The following is a 16,328-nucleotide window of genomic DNA, read 5'->3' as shown; positions in this document are numbered from 1 at the left end:
AAATGTATTAAGGGAGAGATGACTGTTTCCATTTTACAGATGAGAAAACTGAGACTCATAGAGGGGCAATGAATGAGTCATTCAGGTCAACAGTTATCTAGGTAGGGCTAGAAAGGTTAGAATGTGCTGGAGCCTGCCCAAACCCCCACCCCATATTAAAGATCTGCTCCTGGGGAGTGAGAATCCCCCACTCTCACCAGGCAGCAAACCACAGGCTACCCCTGAGGTAGGTCATCAGCCCTCCTCAACAGCTTCCTCTCACTTTCCAAGCCAGGGACCACCCCTCCCAGGTACCCAAAGAGAGAAGGGAGGAAGGAGGACAAATGGGAGAGGGTGGGACCTGGCAGCAGGAGTGGAAGGGAGGGGCATGTGTCAGGTGCCATGGGAGGCAGGGGCCCCGGTCAACAAGGGGTCGGGAAAGCCGTCTCCCCAAGTGCCCCTCACTTCTCTCTCTCTGCCTCGTGGCAAACCCATCTTTCCATCTCTCCCCGTCTCAGCACAGGAAGCAGAGATGACCGAGAAGGTGGACGATTTTGCGCAGGAACCTCAGGCAAACTTGCAACCAGTCATTAGTCCAAGGGCTGGCCTCGGCTGGAGGGCAGAAGTCCTAGTCTGGAAATGGCTTCCCCTCAGGGCCCTGAGCGACCCCAGGCAATCTTGGGGGACCCGGGGCTCTGGACCAATCAACACGTCCAGCCAGGTCTGGTGGTGGTGTGGCTTTGGGCAAGTCCCTGTCCCTCTCAGCCTGGGCTCTTGTGTCATAAACCCCCATCACAGGGGCTTCACGGGCCTCTGGGTTTTCTAAACATCCACCTAGAAGCTTGTAAGCTGCACCCACACGTCTCATCCCAAATCTCTCTCCACCTACTCTCATTTCTTTTAAACAAGCTAATGACAGTTCAGGAACTCAGGCTTTTTTCATTTTCCCCTAGGCCTGTGGCCGCCTCCTAGAGGACATTTTGGGAATTTGTGGTATGTGGTCCTGGAGAGGGGACGTGGCGGGGTGGTGGGGAAGGACACTTACATCCATCCGTTCCTCCATCAGGGCACTGCACAGGGTACTGAGGTAGTCATTCTTCCTGTGTGTGCGACACTTGTTACAAAGATTCTCCGAGCCATGAACCTAACTCAGTTTTACACGAAATAAAGCAAAGTTTTTTGCACACTTCATAACAACTGAATTTTCCAGAAGATAATCCATCTTTCCCTTTCCTTTCCTTTCCTTTCCTTTCCCTTTCCTTTCCTTTCCTTTCCTTTCTCCTTTCCTTTCCTTCCTTCTTTCCTTCCTCCCTCCCTCTTCTTTCCTTTCTTTCTTAAATTTTGTTCAGAATTGTTCGCAACCTCAGAAAACCATGTCATTGACAGCAGAGGACTTGGAGTCCTGGGGCTGCGTGTGCCGTGGGCTGGCGGTCTGCCGTGGTGGTCCCAGGGCTTCTGCAAGCACCCACTCACCTCAGCATAGCCTTGTCCGACATTTACACATTCAAATGGATATTTTATCATAAATCACTTGCCCATTTTTTCTCCGTTATAGCTATGGACTTATATAGATTCTGAAACTGCAGGTAAGTAGGTAGGTTCCATCAGCTACACGTTTCACTGTAGGACAATGAAGGGTGTGTTATGTAATATTTGTTGGAAGAAGGTCACTGCGTCTGGTGGGCTGGGATCCTCAGCCCTAATCACTGCAGGAGGCATCAGTGACTTGGTTTCTTTCTCTCCCTTTTCTTGGGTCCACCTTCAGGTTTATCATGAGGGCTCTGGGGTGGTGGTGTGTCTATGCATCCATGGAAACCTATCTTCCTAGAACTAAGACAGAATCAAGGACTAAAAGGTCAGGAAAACAAACAGAGGAGTTCCTACTTGGCTTCTCAGTCTTGGCAGAAGTCGGAGGGCCAGGGAAAGGCTCTGGGTCCCAAATTCCAACCTGTCCCAACTCCTCAAATGCCCTGTGGTCTGTGTCAATCACTGATGGGTCCTCTCAGTGGGACTTTCCCGATGGGCAGCATGGGCACAGCAGATGCGCTGCTGCATGCCACAGGACCCCGGAGCCCTCCTTCTCACTGCTACCCGCCTCCACTTCTCCCACTCAACAATTCACACCTTCTGGGTTTCCCCCACCCCCGCCCAAACCACACCATAATCACAGAATCAGTGACTATACCACTCAAAGGGACTTCAAAGATCTCTTCCACTCGCAAGCATTTGAAGTAACAAAATCTGTAACGTGTATCCAACCCTCGATATGGGCCAAGTGATACACTGTGCCAATTTCCTTAATCCTTATAAAATCTCACCAGAGAGGTGTCATTATCGTCTCTAGTATACAGACGGGGAAACTGAGGCACAGAGTGGTCAAGCCATTTGCCCCATGTCATCAAGCCAGTCAGCGGCAGAGCTGGGGCTGAAATCCAGGTGGGGTGATTGTGGCACCCAGGCGGTTGGATATCATGAGCCTCTGAGGTCTGAAAGTCTTGTCAATTCCCCAGGTACTGGAACTCCCACTCGGGCCCCTTCCTGTCCCCCCCCACCCCCCCACCCCCCGCCCAGGAGACCAGTGAGACTGATGGGAGAAGGGTGGTGAGAATGGTTTGTAAACTCAGCCTCCTGCATCTCTCAGAGCCACAACCCCAGCCTCGGCCTCGCCTGCTTCAAGAGCACCGGCTAAATGATGTTCCGCAAACCCACCTGTCTCCCCCCAGGCCCCGCAGGGTGAGTACAGGTCCCTGGGCCTAAATGCCACAAAGAAATCACTTTCTGAGGCAGAATGGCCAGCCGGCCAGCCATGCTCTTGGTAACTCAGGGAATCACCGTGTCTTCTCTTTCTCGGTCTCACCTGCTAGGACAAGGAGTAAGGTGCCACGCTCCTGACACCTTGCTGGGCTCCCGGCATGGGCCTCCCCCTTCTGCCTGCCTCACCAGGGCTTTGGCTACAGCGGAACCTCCCTGTGCCTCCCCTGCGCATCCTCGCATCCTCATGCCACCAGGCCCTGCACACCTGGCCACCGCCCCAAAGGCAAGCTGCAATCCCAGTGAGCCGCCACCGGACCAGTGGCCAGTGGTTCTCCACTCAGGGCTGCAGCTGGGATTAAGCTGCAAAAGGCTTGAGAGATTGGGGATGACAAAAGGGGCTTGGAGACTAATTAGGAGCAGCAATGAAAGCTTAATTCATAAAAGCAAACATTTTCCATCCATCAACCTGCAACCAGTTAAGGGCAACGTTTGAAAAGAAATCTGTGCGTGGGGAAGGGAGCCAACAGGAACAGGAAATGTTTGAAAGAATGTAAACTATTTCGGTTTCATAAAAAGTAACAAGTAAACAGTTATTACATGCAAATAATGCCCTGGTTTTAATTAATGCTGAAAAGTCAAAATATGTTTGACATTTGTATGTATACATTGAACGGTTGGAGAGGAAAAAATGGTGCCCAGATGCCCGTTTCTGAGCAGGGCTGGCGGCTCAGAGGAATCTAAAACCTTGAGAAGGTCTTGTTTATTGGTGATGAAAAGCACAATGCTGCCTCCGCCTCTGTGGAGACTGGGGGCAGAGGGAACCTAGCTTACTTTCTTGACAAAGCTGGAGGGGCAGGCTGGGTCTGGGCAAGGGCACTCCCCACTTTTTAGCAGGCTAGTCTTAAAGGGCCAGTGAGTCCTCAAACCTCCATTTCGCTGGGGCAGGGTTTTCTAGGACTTCTCCACCCAGAAGTGATGATGGGTTTCAGGTCCCAGCAGCCTCCCACTCAAGAGCCCCGGGGCCGGCAGCCACAGCGGCGGCGGCTGGTCCTGCCTTCCTTCGTGCTGCCAGAGGCCGCTCACACACAGGCAGGGGGTGCACTGGCCTTGGTTCTGGGGCGGGGGATGGCAGCCTTCAGGCTGTGCTTTCCAGCATTCGGCATCCTGCGCCGCATTCTTGTCTCTTCTAAACCACCTTAAGGCTCAGGGTGCCGGGGAAACAGGCTCGGGGAGACCGCAACTGGGGAGAGGCGGCCTGGAAGCTTGAAGCTCAAGCTCCGGGAGATCCCAGCCCCCTGCGGAGGAGAGTGGCTGGGGTGCCAACCGCCACCCCCCCCCACCCGCAGACCAGCCATTTGTCTAAGCCAGCCTAGCCACTAAACCCGCTTGCCACAAAAGACCTATGAGGTCCCCTTTAGAGCTCCTTAATCCATGATCTCCCCCCAGCATCTTTTATGAGGCCAGAATACTCCATCAGGAAAGAGGGGTGACATGGGCAGCTTCGAGAGTCAGTAAACCCCAGAAACTGGGAGCAAACTGCTGTCTTTTACTGGCCAAGGACGCATATCCTCAAAGAGCTCTGTAACTCCCCCATGGGGCTCCAAATGGCTGTTTGAGACCAAGCCAGGCCTAGGGACCTGTTTCTGGGGCTCCCACTGGGACCCCCCCAGGCTTGCTCTCAGCTTCCTTCCTCGACCTTTGCTGGCGTTAGGGTTCGCAGACTCCCTGCCGCTCACCTCGCCCACTGCGGCCCACGAAGCGGAGGTCATTGAACCTGGCCACCTGGTTCTTCATGACTGCCGAGGCATTCCGCAGTTCTGCAGAGTAATTCTCATCATTGCCGGCCATCACAGTCACCACCGTTCCATCGGGCACATCTCCCAGCGCCACCACCTGAGGGCACAGGGGCAGGGGAACCGCTTAGAACGGCAGGGGAGGCCAGGGAGAGGCAGGGAGGGGCCGCGCAGCTCCCCTAGGTCCCAGGCGCACTGCAGGATTTCTCAAAGGCAGAGCGGAGAAGAGGCTTAAGGGCAATGGACACCTTCCCCCCAGAGAACAAACACAAGAAGCCAAAATCGTTGCCTTCCACTCCCAAATCCTAGATTAGCTGGTGAAGCCATGTCCTGAGAAACTATCCTTTCAGGGAATCTAAGCGGGAGCTGTGAACGAGCTTCATCAGTGTGGTGCGGGGTGCAGTTTTCCTCTTTTCCTTCGGCCGAGCAAAAGAGGAATCAACGTGCTCCTAGCAACCAAGTCTCTAAGTAAAAATAATATCAACAACAATAATAACGGGACTGCTCCCCACGCTCGATTAATGCAAGAGCCGTTTGGGGTATGAAATTTGGCCCTGAAATGCAGCGCGGGCCCAGTCTGCTGGCCTCTGCAGAGCCTGAATTCGTTATGCAGGGAAAATGCAAAAATGCAAAACAAACCAGTGTTTTGAGAGGCGTTGTACAGAAAACCCCCTTTAAAGTGAGAGAGGGGCTTTCGATAGCAGGAGGATGCACCTGCTGGGAACTGCTGGATGGCGGTGGAGATGCCCCCCCCAATACGGTCTCCCCCACCCCTCACCCCAAGCAGCGCGCAGAAGCAGATGCCTTTTGAAAAGGAATCACACTGCAAATGTAGTCACAGCCATTTAAACGTGGCCACCGCGTGCAGGGACTAGGGATCCAGATGGTAAAAATTTCAAGGAGAAAATGTTTGGGGTCTGATTAAAAAGGCCAGATTTCCTGTCAACATCCTGTCTTCTTTTAATTTCAAAGATTCCTTTTAAGCTCCAAGTGACAGTAAAACCTCCGATCTGAGGATTAAAGTCACACGGGCCTCCCCCTCCCCCCCTCCCGGGGAGATTTTCCCCACTGGCATTTTAAGATGTCACCCCGGAGACCTCCAAGAGCCACTCATCCTTTTTTTTTTCTTTTTTTTTCTTTTCCAATTTGGGAGTCATCTTAATGGGGGAGCAAGGATGGCCTCAGCTGCCAGAAGCCGCTGTTTCCAGCCACCTCGGGCACCCGCCACCCCCAGCCGCTGGCCCTTCCTGCCCTGCCCTTTCTCACGGCAGCTGTGAGAGGTTTAGGGGAAAACCAAGGCGTTTTCGTTTCATCTCGCTGCCCCCTTAAAAAAATGAAAATGAAACAGTCGCCTACTCCCCAGCAGAGAGAAAAAGATCCTCTGAATGGCTGGGGGCTGCCAGGGGTGGGAGCGCCCCCCACTTGTGCCCGACGTTCGGGATTCCCGCTGCAAACGTTCAGGGTCCGGTGCACCCCCCCCCCCCCCCCCAGCCCTAGACTCGCCCGGTGTAAAATTTCAGAAGCCAGCGGCTGCGGGCGTGAGCAGGAAGTGTCTCCGAAGCGGTGCGGAGGAGGGGTGCCGGCGGGGGGGCCGTGCACCCTGCGCGCCCGCCGCCCGCGCCCTCGCCCTGCGCCCCGGCTCTTCCGCCCGCCCCTCTGCCCGCCGGGCTGTGTCGGGGGATGCGGAGCCCGGGCCGCCCGCCTCGCCATCAACGTGCCTCGGCAGGGCTCCCGGCAGCGGAGGGGCGAGCCCCTGGGAGCGCCGCGCGCCCGGGGCAGCGGGAGGGACGCCAGGGTCGCCCCCTCCCTCCCCGCGCCGGGGCCCGCCGACCCCGGGGCCCGCACTCACCTTGAAGGCGACGGGCAGCGTCTTGTTGCAGCGCCAGTGCGAGGGCAGCACGGAGCAGAGGAAGTTGGGGCTGTCGGTGCGCACGAGCTCGCCCGCGTGGTCCGCCAGCACGTCCACCATCGAGCGCACCTCCGGCCGGGCGCGCCCTCCCGGCCCCACGGCCGCCTGCGCGCTCAGCGCGCCGCTGTTCTCGCCCATCTTGCCGCCGCCGCCGCCGCCGCAGGGGAAGGCCGTGGAGGGAGGTGTGAAGCGGCGGCTGGTGCTCGGGTCTACGGGAATACGCATACCAGCGGCCGTCAGCGCGCCGGGCGGGCGGGCGGCGGCGGCGGGCGGCTCCCGGGGCGGCCGGCGCGGCGGGAAAGCAGAAGCGGCCGGGCCCGGGCCTCGCGGCGAGGGGGCGGCGCCCGGGGACGCCCCGCCGGGGCCCGCCCGCAGCGAGGCCTCGCCGCCCCGACGCCGCGCGCAGCCCGGCCCGCTAGCCCCGCATCCTGCGCCCGCGGCCCGCGCGGAGGGACGAGGGTCTCGGCCGCGGCGGGGCCCGTGCGCGCTGTGCCGCCGCCGCCGCCGCCGCCGCCCCCGCAGCCCGCGCGCAGCCGCCCCGCAGACCGCGCGGCCGCAGCCCCACGGCGAACCCTCGAGGATCAAGTGGCGGCGCCGCGCCGCGCCGCGCGGGGTTAGTACCCCGGGGCCCGGGGGGCGGGGCCGGCCCGAGCGACGCGTCGCGCAGCCAATCGGAGCCCCCCTCGCCGGCACCTCGGCCGCGCTCGGGGGGAGGAACGGGGACCGCCGGGGCCGCCCAGAGGGGTGGGGCGGCAGGCCCCGCCCCGGGAGGACGCCGAGCGGGGCCCTGCGCGTGAGCCCGGGGCTCCTCGAAAGTTCGGGGGCGCGGGCCGACGCTAACGACTCGGCTGAGCCGCCCAGGCCTGCGGGGGGCTCCCCCACGCGGGGGCCGCCGCTCCCCTCGTCGCGCCCCTTCCCTGCAGCCCAGCCCGGCCTTCCCCGCCGGCAGCTGCCTCGGCCTCTGCTGCCCGCGCCCTGAGCTCGGGGACCCCGCGGGGAGCCTCCAAGGCCGGTGGCACGGAGCGGGGAGCGGCCCCGTGGACGTTTTCCACCCTCCCCCGCGCCCCCCGCCCTGCGCGGTCCCACGAATTATTTTGGCCCAAGCGCTCCCGCCGCACACGAGACTCCACGACCACCAGCCGCTTCCCGCTCCGGCCCACGGCGGCTTTGGGCCCGGCCTCCGGGGCCCCGGGGCCAACCCGGCACCGACGGGTGTCCCCGGGCCCCCGGGATCTGCCTCGGGGGAGACAAGCGCGGTGCCTCTCCGCTCTCCCCGCAAAACGGCTCTCAGGACCGGGCAGGCCTCGCTTCGTCGTACTTCGTTGCGGCGGCGGCGGCCCGTGAGCCTGACACACGGCGGGGCCTGCAAACGGGCGTGTTTGCCCCCGATCGTGGCCCGGCGCGCGGAGCCACGGCCCTGCGTCGAGCAAGGGGACGCGGCCCAGGCAGGAGGACAGGCGTGCGGAGAACGCGGGTCGGGCCGCGCAGCCACGGGCCGGGCGTCGGGAGGAGGCGGCTCTCGTCCACCGCCTGGTGCAGACGCGCCCCACGAGGGCCTGCGCCCCGCCCTCCCGGGCGCTGTGCTCCGGCCGCGGGCGCGCGGCTGCTCTGCGGAGGCGCCAACGCTCCCCCGCGCCCGCGCGGCCCAGCGCCTCCCAGGGCTTCCCGGCGAACAGTCCCGGCCTCTCCCGCCCGCAGGCCACAGGGTCAGGCCTAGGGAAAGGCCACGGCGCGGAGGGGAACTGCAAAGATCGAGCCCCCAGGCCCTCGGACTCGTCGCCCCACGCGGGCTCCCTGGAGCCTGGGGAGCGAACGAACCAACGGGACGCGCGCCGGCTCTCCCGCCGCCGCCGTGGAGGCTGAGCCGAGTACCCGCTGTTCCCGGCTCGGCAGGTGCAACCCCACGAATTCCAGGGCTCGGACGCGAAGGAGCACAGGATCCGAGGGGGCCGCAGGATCGCGCCCCGGATCTGACCCCGGCCCGGGCGCGCCGCTTAAGTCGTTGCGGAACGAAGTCAAGCCCCGCGTGCGCTCCAGGCCCAGCCTCGGCCACCTGGAGAGCTGGTCCCTGCCTCTGCCGCAGCCTCACGTCAGCCCCTGGGGCCCTTCGTTGGCGGGGACCGCGAGGGACCCTCCCGGGATCTTGGCGAGCGCGCGTCTCGGAGCTGCAGGGCCCCTGGGCCAAGGGCCTCGCGCTCCCGGGAGCGCGGGCAGTAGCGGCAGAACCAGAAGAAAGCGAGGGACCGAGCTTAGGCGCCCCCAACCTCTGGGAGCTTCCCGTCGAAAGGCCTTGCAAGTCGTGGCCAGTTAGGGCCCAGGGCCGGGCCGGGGCGGGCGGGCGGGCGACGCGTGTGGCCCGGGAGCGGCCGCGGGGCCAGGACCCGCTGCGTCTGGGGTTTGTAAATTCGTTGCGTCTAGTGGTTTCGGTTTGCACCCGTGCCCTTACTTGTCCCTCCGCCTGATTTCTCCCTCATTTTACGGCGGCTTCGCAAACGGACATCCTGAAAAGGCGGTTCTGTGGGTCTCAGCACCCGGCCCAGGACCCGGCTGCCTGCAGCCCTCGGGAGGGTGCTCGCTGCGCGTGGGCGCGGGAACCCGGGGACGCTTGGGTCTCCAGCCTGAGGTCGCCGGGGGCCCGCCGGCCCGGGAGCAGTTCCGGGAGCCACCGCTAGTTGGCGCCTGCACCCTGCCCGCCGCGGGGTTGCCCGGCCCGCCCTGCCCACAGATGTGAGCCAGCTGCGCCGGCCCGGCCCAGCGGCCCGCCTCCTGTGAGCTGCCCTTTCTGGACAGATGTCCCTACGATTCCTCACCATCTTTGCGGCCAGGCTCTGTGTCCGACCGGAGGCTTCCCTGCGCCCTGCCTGCCTCTGATGGGCACAGATGCCTACTGACTGGGCCTATCTGGGACCCCACAGTCCCTGTGCCCTCCCACCTGCAGAACATTCTCCCTGCCTGAAATGAGACCTCTCCTGTCCCACTCTGAGGGGCCAGAAGGTGAGGAGGACACGCAGAAGAAGGGGCCGGCTCATTCCCAGTTTTTCCCTGTGGCTAATCTACCTCCTCCCCATCCCTGACCAACAGAGATCTACAGTCGCCCCTCTCTCTGTTTTTCTTTGTGCTGTTTCCAGAGACAGTTGGACAGCTCCCACTCCCGCACATGGGACAAGTGGATACCCTCCCCCTTCCCCATTTTGTATGGCTAGCCACCTCCTTTCCCTCTTCCAGTGAGTGGACTGGTGTACAAGTCTCCTGCTTTCTCTTGAAGGACTCCACATAGGAGCACCCCAGATTGTCTGCAGCAGGGTGAGGAAGCCAGGAGGTCTGGGCCTACCTTGACCCAGAGTTGGGGGGGTGGCAAACCTGAAGCCCACAGAACTCAGGATCTGGGGGCCACTCCTCCCACCAGCATCCTTTGACCTTGGGAGTGGGATTCATGGCATCAAAATGACCCTGTGTCAGGGCACCCTCCTCCGGCCACCTGAGAGTGTCTAGGAGTGCACTCTAAAGGCGTTGGTGGTAACGAGGTGCCTGCATGTGTCTCCCCACAAGCCAGAGAGCTTACAAGGGCAGGTCTGATTTCTCGAGAGTCTAGTAGCAGGGGAGGGTGAGGATCCCCCAAGGGTGCCACAACGCTAGACAGACGTGATATGGAAAATCTTCTAAGATGTTCAGAAGGGGCTGTGGAAGGGGCCTGGACCTGCAGTCCCGCGGCTTCAGTTTGTCTTCTCCCGCCACCTACCGTGATCTAGGTAAAATTGCCTAAACGTTCTCTGACCCTTATCTATTTCATCTGTAAAGCAGGGCTGATAGTGGCCTCCTTACAGAAACGTGTGTAAGGTGCTTAGCACAGGCCTGGCACATAGGGGGTGCTCCATCCATGCAAGCTGTCACTTATCACACTGAAAAAATAAGGCCTGATTGCCCCTTATTGGGGGCCTTTGGCAAGTCTCTTCCTCTTTGGGGGCCTCACATTTCCCATTGGTGAAATATCCAGTTCTTATGTTCAGAGCTTGTCAGGACTCAGAGCCTAGTCCATGACTATCCTGTCCCTTGCTCCCCCACACCTTGGTTCGCCTAAGGGGCTGCCTGGGGGAGGTAAGGAATGTCTCTGACCTGCTTCCAGGCAGAGGAGACTTGCAGGAGGGTTTTTCCAACAACCTTCACAGGGCTGCCTGAGTTAAGACTCACCTTCTTTCCCCTGAGCTCTTAGACCCTCACTCTGGAAACTCACTGGCCCCTACTCCCTATCCCCCTGTAGGCAGACATTCTCTTGACTAGGAACTGGGTCTCAGCTGACACTGCTAGCCACCTCCCTGTCCCCAAGGAGGCTTGCGTTCCCAAGTCTCATAGGAGCCCCAGTCCCGTTACTAGCAGAGGAATGAATTCTCCCAGCCTGGCGTCGACATTCCCGCTCTGGTGAAGCCCTCCTTCCTGGTGGCCTGGAACTTAAGGTAGGACACTTCTGTCCCTCAGCGAGCCTTGGTTTCCCCTTCAGTGAATGGAGGTGGTTCTCATCGCTCCATTTCACAATCCAGAGGATTAAAGACTCCCTCTAGGAGGGGAGGAGCATTGCATTTCACCACATCTAAAATGCCATCACTGTTCCATGTGAAAGAAAAAGAAAGAAAATACTGCTAGTTAAACCAAGACTTGCCTGCATCCCAATTTCAAATATGTATGTTTATGCATATATATTATTATACACACACATAAAAACCAGTGAGAAAGGGTCATGAAAAACAACAATAATATGGTCAACGGATTGTTGCTGGCAGGGTTGGGGGTCCTTACCCCAGAGAATTCTTTCTGGGCAGGCTCTCTGGAAGGCTCCCTAATGTGCAGAAGGACAAGTGTGCTTCTCAAATTACAGGGTGGCTTTTTTTTTTTTTTTTTTTTTGGAAAGGGCCAGACTGTGAGGGGAGGGAGAGGGAGCTGGAGAGAGCCCTGTGGTTAGGACGAAGCTACTGGCTCTGCCACTGACTGCCTGTGTCACTTTGGCACCCCCCTGAGCCATGGTCCCCTGGCAGGGGCGGGGAAGAGGGGAAAAGGCAATAGCGTGGATGGCTGAGGGATTACCGTGCCCAGGCCCCTGTGTTTGGGCTGCAAGTACTTGCTTTCATTCCACTCCAGTAATGGTGTGGGGTAGGTGTCATGCCCATTTAAACAAAGAGAAACATTGCGCAATATTTTCTGGGTTAGGGAGAACCAGAGTGGGGTGAAAAGTCTGCTCTGACTCAGAATTTGGGGATCAGAGGCACCACCTGATTATGTACCCCCTCGCTGGTTGAATAAAATACTGGGAAGAGCCGGCATATAGATATTGGAAGCACTTGATAAGCGTTAACTATCACCGTGGTGTTGGAATAGCCTTAGGGAAACAGCCATAGGTGTGGAACCAGCAGGCCCTTCCAACCCCAACTCCCCTGTAGGTCCTCCTGAGAGGGCACTCAGCGTGGGGAATTAGAGAGACAAGAGGGAAAGATGGAGAGAGATGGTCTCAGCATGAGCCTGTCCAGGTGAGGGGAGGGAGGCCTCATCAGTAGCAGGGGACGTGGGCTCTGGTGTTGGCTCCCGTCAAGGGGTCTGGTCTTCCTACTGCCCTCGCTTTGGTCATCTGTGAAACAGGGAAATAATTCTGGTAAAGCCCTTGGGTGTATGACTAATAATTGCCCTACTTAGTTGGAATCCTGCGTGCTGGGAGTTTTACCTTGATTATTGCTAACCCTCACGATGCCTCTGCAGGGTATTTTATAGTCTCCATTTTACAGATGGGGAAGTTGAGGCTCAGGGAGTGAAGAGCTGCCCACCCTGGGCCCCAGAGCCAGAGGGCCCTTCTTTCAACAGCGCTTCTTGGTCCAGACTCTATCTCTGCTCAGCTGGCTGGTCAGAGCGCCTTAGACTCTCGATCCATGTCAATGAGTGGGTGCAGAGCTCCCTGCTGGCAGAGTCATCAAACCAGAGGATTCTCCATGGGGTGCGGGGTGGGGGTGGGGTGGGGAACAGAGCCTGGTAAGAGGTTGACCTGGGTAACTCAGAGCCCAGGAGTGTTCTGGGAAGGGCATACTCTTTACCCAGCCCAGGATGGGGCTTCAGCTCTGGCAGTCAGGCAGGGAAAGAGCTCCTCTGAGTGGCTGTCATCTCTTGTACTCCCTATGACGGAGGAAAGACGGGAGGATTTTCAGGTTCAAAATGTCTCCAAACCTTAATCAGATGGCAAGAATGGGAGCCAGTCAGAAACCAAATTTTGGAATTGAATTGGAACCACGGGATTAGAATCTTGAGCTCTGCTAACCATTACTGACAACAACAGTTAAGCTCTTCCGGCATGCCGGGCATGATCCCACACTTTCTGCTCATTTGCGCCTCCCAGTACTCTTATCGGGGACATCCAGTCATCATCCACATTTTATAGATGAGAGAAGGGAAGACGTAAACCTGCCCAAGGTCACTCAGCTGGGCAGCTAGGAGCTGGGATTCCAACCAGGCAGCCTGGCCCCACACTCTGTTCTCATCGACCAGAGTCCGATGCTTGAAGTTATGGTCGTGGAAAAGAATTAGAATCCTGGCATGAGAATTGTGGGCAGGATTCAGAATTTTATAATGTCAGATGATGCCCCTCAACTGGACTCTGCGATTTCATTTCCAAATCTCCCATTTGTCAGGCGGCAGAGCTGAGGCCCAGGGAAGGAAAGGGTCTAGTTCAGAGTCACAGCCTAGGCCAGGGGCAGAGTCTGGAACCCCCTCCCACCACTTACCCTTGACTCTGGTCCAAGGTGCCTTCCTCTCCGTGGCGGGCCCTGCTCACCCCACCGCCCACCCAGTGGCTCCCCAGCCCAGCCAGTCCCATTAGGGATTTTCCACCTCCCCAAAAAGATCCTAATGACAGTCAGTCCTTGTGAAGCCCTAATTAATCTCAGAGGCTGATGGCTCGGAGGAGACCGGGGGCTTTGGCCTTACGCAGATGAAGATTACGGCTCCATTTCATGTGGTGGTAAAGGAACGCCTCAGACATTCCTGCCAGCAATAAAAGCCACATGGCTTTCCAGCGTCGCCCTTGGAAAAGAAAAAAAGCGCAGCCCTTTGCGGAAAGAAATCAACTATGTGCTGTATGCATGGCATGAGATAAAAACGGGGCATAACGAGGTGGAGAACAGTTGGTCTTTTATGCTGCTTCCAGTGGCCACCGAGTGGCAGGGCTCAGCAGTCCTGATCCCAGCTGCGGCCCTGGGGAGAGGCGGTGGCCCTCAGCCCCTCCACCTGAGCTGGGTTTGAGCTGCCCTAGCCTGTCCCATTGGCAGGGCTGGCTTCCCGGGCCCGTGACCCGTGCGGTTGTACAGCGTCCCGCTTGCAGAAGCGCCCCCTGCTCACTCTCATGCTCTGCCCTCACTGCCACAAAATTATCCTGACTTTTCGAACAAAGGGCCTGCATTTTCATTTTGCGCTGGGCACCCACCCCCCCCCAATTATGTAACTGGTCCTGCCCACAAGCCACCACATCAGCCAATTGCAACACCTCCCCTGGCCTGGGGAGGAGTGTTTTTCCGAGCACCTATTTTGCCCACATTATCTGAGATAGACTTCAAAACAATCCCGTGAATTGCACAGATGTGGAAGCTGGGGCTCAGAGAATCTTTCACGTGGCAAGGAAGCCTAGATTGAGAGTCAGGTCCCTCTTACTCCAAAGCAAATGGCTTAACCACTCCATATTCTGCAATATTTCATCTTCACATGGTCCATGGAGGTGGCAGTACAAGTGGTTAAGCTTTTTTTTTTTTTTAATTTTCATATAACAGAAGGAAAAACAGAGGCCAGAGAAGTGAGGGTGCTCACAGGCGTGCCCAGTGGCTAGTAGAACACTCAGTACCAGGCTGTACGGTAGTGACAGGGGCCTGGATCCACCCAGAGGGCCAGGGCCGGGGGGCAGGGGGCGGTGCCCCGGTTTTATGGTTATTTCTTCCACTCGTAAATATAAATATATTAGCTCTCAGTGGGTCACTGCCTCGAGTCTGGCCTGGGATGTAGCAGGAGTCCCGGCTGCCTCTACTCGTTTATGCTCCAGTCCTTCCTCTGCCACCCTTACTGGTTGGGGAAACAGTTGCACCTTGTAACTTGATCAACTCAAAGGAGTCCCAGTCCTCAGTGAATCCTAGAAAATTGGGGCTGAAAAGAGCCTAAAGACTGTCACGACCTATAACCTGGGTAAGGCCCAAGGCTCATGGACCTGGCTGCTGGCTCCAGAGGAGCCGTCCCCTTATTTCTTGATGGGTGACCCTGGATAAGTCCCTTCCCTATCTGGGCATCAGACACCTCATCAGGGAGATAAGTGCATTGGGCCACACTTGATCCTCAGGAGGATGGTCCATCATCAGTGTTCTAGAATTCCATGTTATTTTTTTAAAAGATTTTATTTATTTATGAGAGATACAGAGAGAGAGGCAGAGACATAGGCAGAGGGAGAAGTAGGCTCCATGCAGGGAGCCTGACGTGGGACTCGATCCCAGGTCTCCAGGATCACGCCCTGGACTGAAGGCGGCGCTAAACCGCTGAGCCACTCGGGCTGCCTTAGAATTCCATGTTAATATATGACAGTTCTGGGGCTACTGACATCCAGGAGAGATCAGAGACTTGCTCAGGGTCACACAGGAGGCTCCCTGGCAGCTGGATTTGACTCTGAGGTCCCTGCCTGCCAGCCCAGCTCTCCCCTATACAAGTCTTGGTTTTGTACCCCTGTTCTCACTCCCTAGTCCACCTTAGCCTGTCAGGTACCCTGGGTGTCCTGGTCTGGAAGCCACAGCTACGGGGGCTTCTGTTCTATTATTTATTCTGGACGTCTGTTTATTATTATTCTTTAAACAATATCTATGTTTTATAGCCTCTTCCTTTACTATATTTTACAATAAACATCCTAAAAGAAAGGCAAAAGGTAAAAAATAGAAAAAGCTCTGCTCACCCAAAGTTTCTCTAAAAAAGAAACGGACAAAAATGTCTACATTTGTATACAGTTGCAAAACTGCCCATGGTGTGTCAAAACTGAGGAGTGTTTATTCTCAGCCAGATCACGGTTTCAACCAGATTGTCCCATCTATCAGTTCAATCTCAGCCGAATGATCTGCTGGCCCTAGAAGCCATCCTCCTCATGGCAATACCCCAAATGGGGCATTTCTGGGTACCCAGACCCTGCTGAGCACGCTCCCTACTAAGCTACTTAAATCTTACCAGTAGTCCTCCAGATGCGTGTCAGTGGGCCTACTTTATGGGCGAGGAACTAGACTTCCCTGAGGAAGCCGCCTGGACCGAGCCAGGAAGCAGCAGAGCTGGGATTTGAATCAAGATCCGTTGACTCTGAAATTGTGCTTTGCTCACCCCAGGAGCTTCATCCCAGGGCCTTGGGCCCCTCAATTATAATAACTAAAGCTATCTATGCTTTGCGTGCATTATATCATTTAATTCTCATGGCCACCTTATGTGTTCGGCCCCCATCATCATCCCCATTATAACACTAGAACAACTGAGGCACAGGACGGTTAGTAACTCACTCCAGTTCACACTGAGGGTAAACATGGGAGCTGAACTTGGCACCCAGCACCTGGTGCTGCCTGGCCTGGATGCGTGGAAAGCAGACACCATGGAAGCAAGACAGAGCAGCAGCCTTGGGACCACAGGTGACCCCGAGAGACCAGAGGCCAGCAGGGCTGGATGGCTGGGGCTGGGGGGTGTGGCCTGGGAGATCAGCCTCCTGGTCTACCAGGCCCATGGCCCTCGGGGAGGTGCTGAGGATGTGGGCAGAGCCAAATAGAGACTTGCACAGGCTTATAAACCCCTACTGGCATGTCTAGGCCACAGGCTCAGACACTGGGCATTCTTTGTCATTTGCTGTTGGCCTGAGTTTGTCA

At 57.6% G+C, this 16,328-nt stretch overlaps 1 protein-coding gene across 1 annotated transcript in view; it reads right to left on the bottom strand.

Moving 5' to 3' along the window:
* RUNX3 (RUNX family transcription factor 3) overlaps positions 1-16,328 on the bottom strand; it is a 59,599-nt gene that overhangs the window by 22,324 nt on the left and 20,947 nt on the right. The window contains exons 2-3 of the mRNA XM_041768322.1: positions 6,376-6,644; positions 4,470-4,626 (exon numbers count right to left, since the gene is read on the bottom strand). Coding sequence (XP_041624256.1) covers positions 4,470-4,626; positions 6,376-6,644 — 426 coding nt within the window. The remainder of the gene's footprint in view (positions 1-4,469; positions 4,627-6,375; positions 6,645-16,328) is intronic.

Source organism: Vulpes lagopus, chromosome 8 (genome assembly GCF_018345385.1).
Source record: "Vulpes lagopus strain Blue_001 chromosome 8, ASM1834538v1, whole genome shotgun sequence".
Lineage (NCBI taxonomy): Eukaryota > Metazoa > Chordata > Mammalia > Carnivora > Canidae > Vulpes > Vulpes lagopus.
Note: the sequence above shows the minus strand (reverse complement) of the source record. Positions and strands in the feature narration are given on the sequence as shown.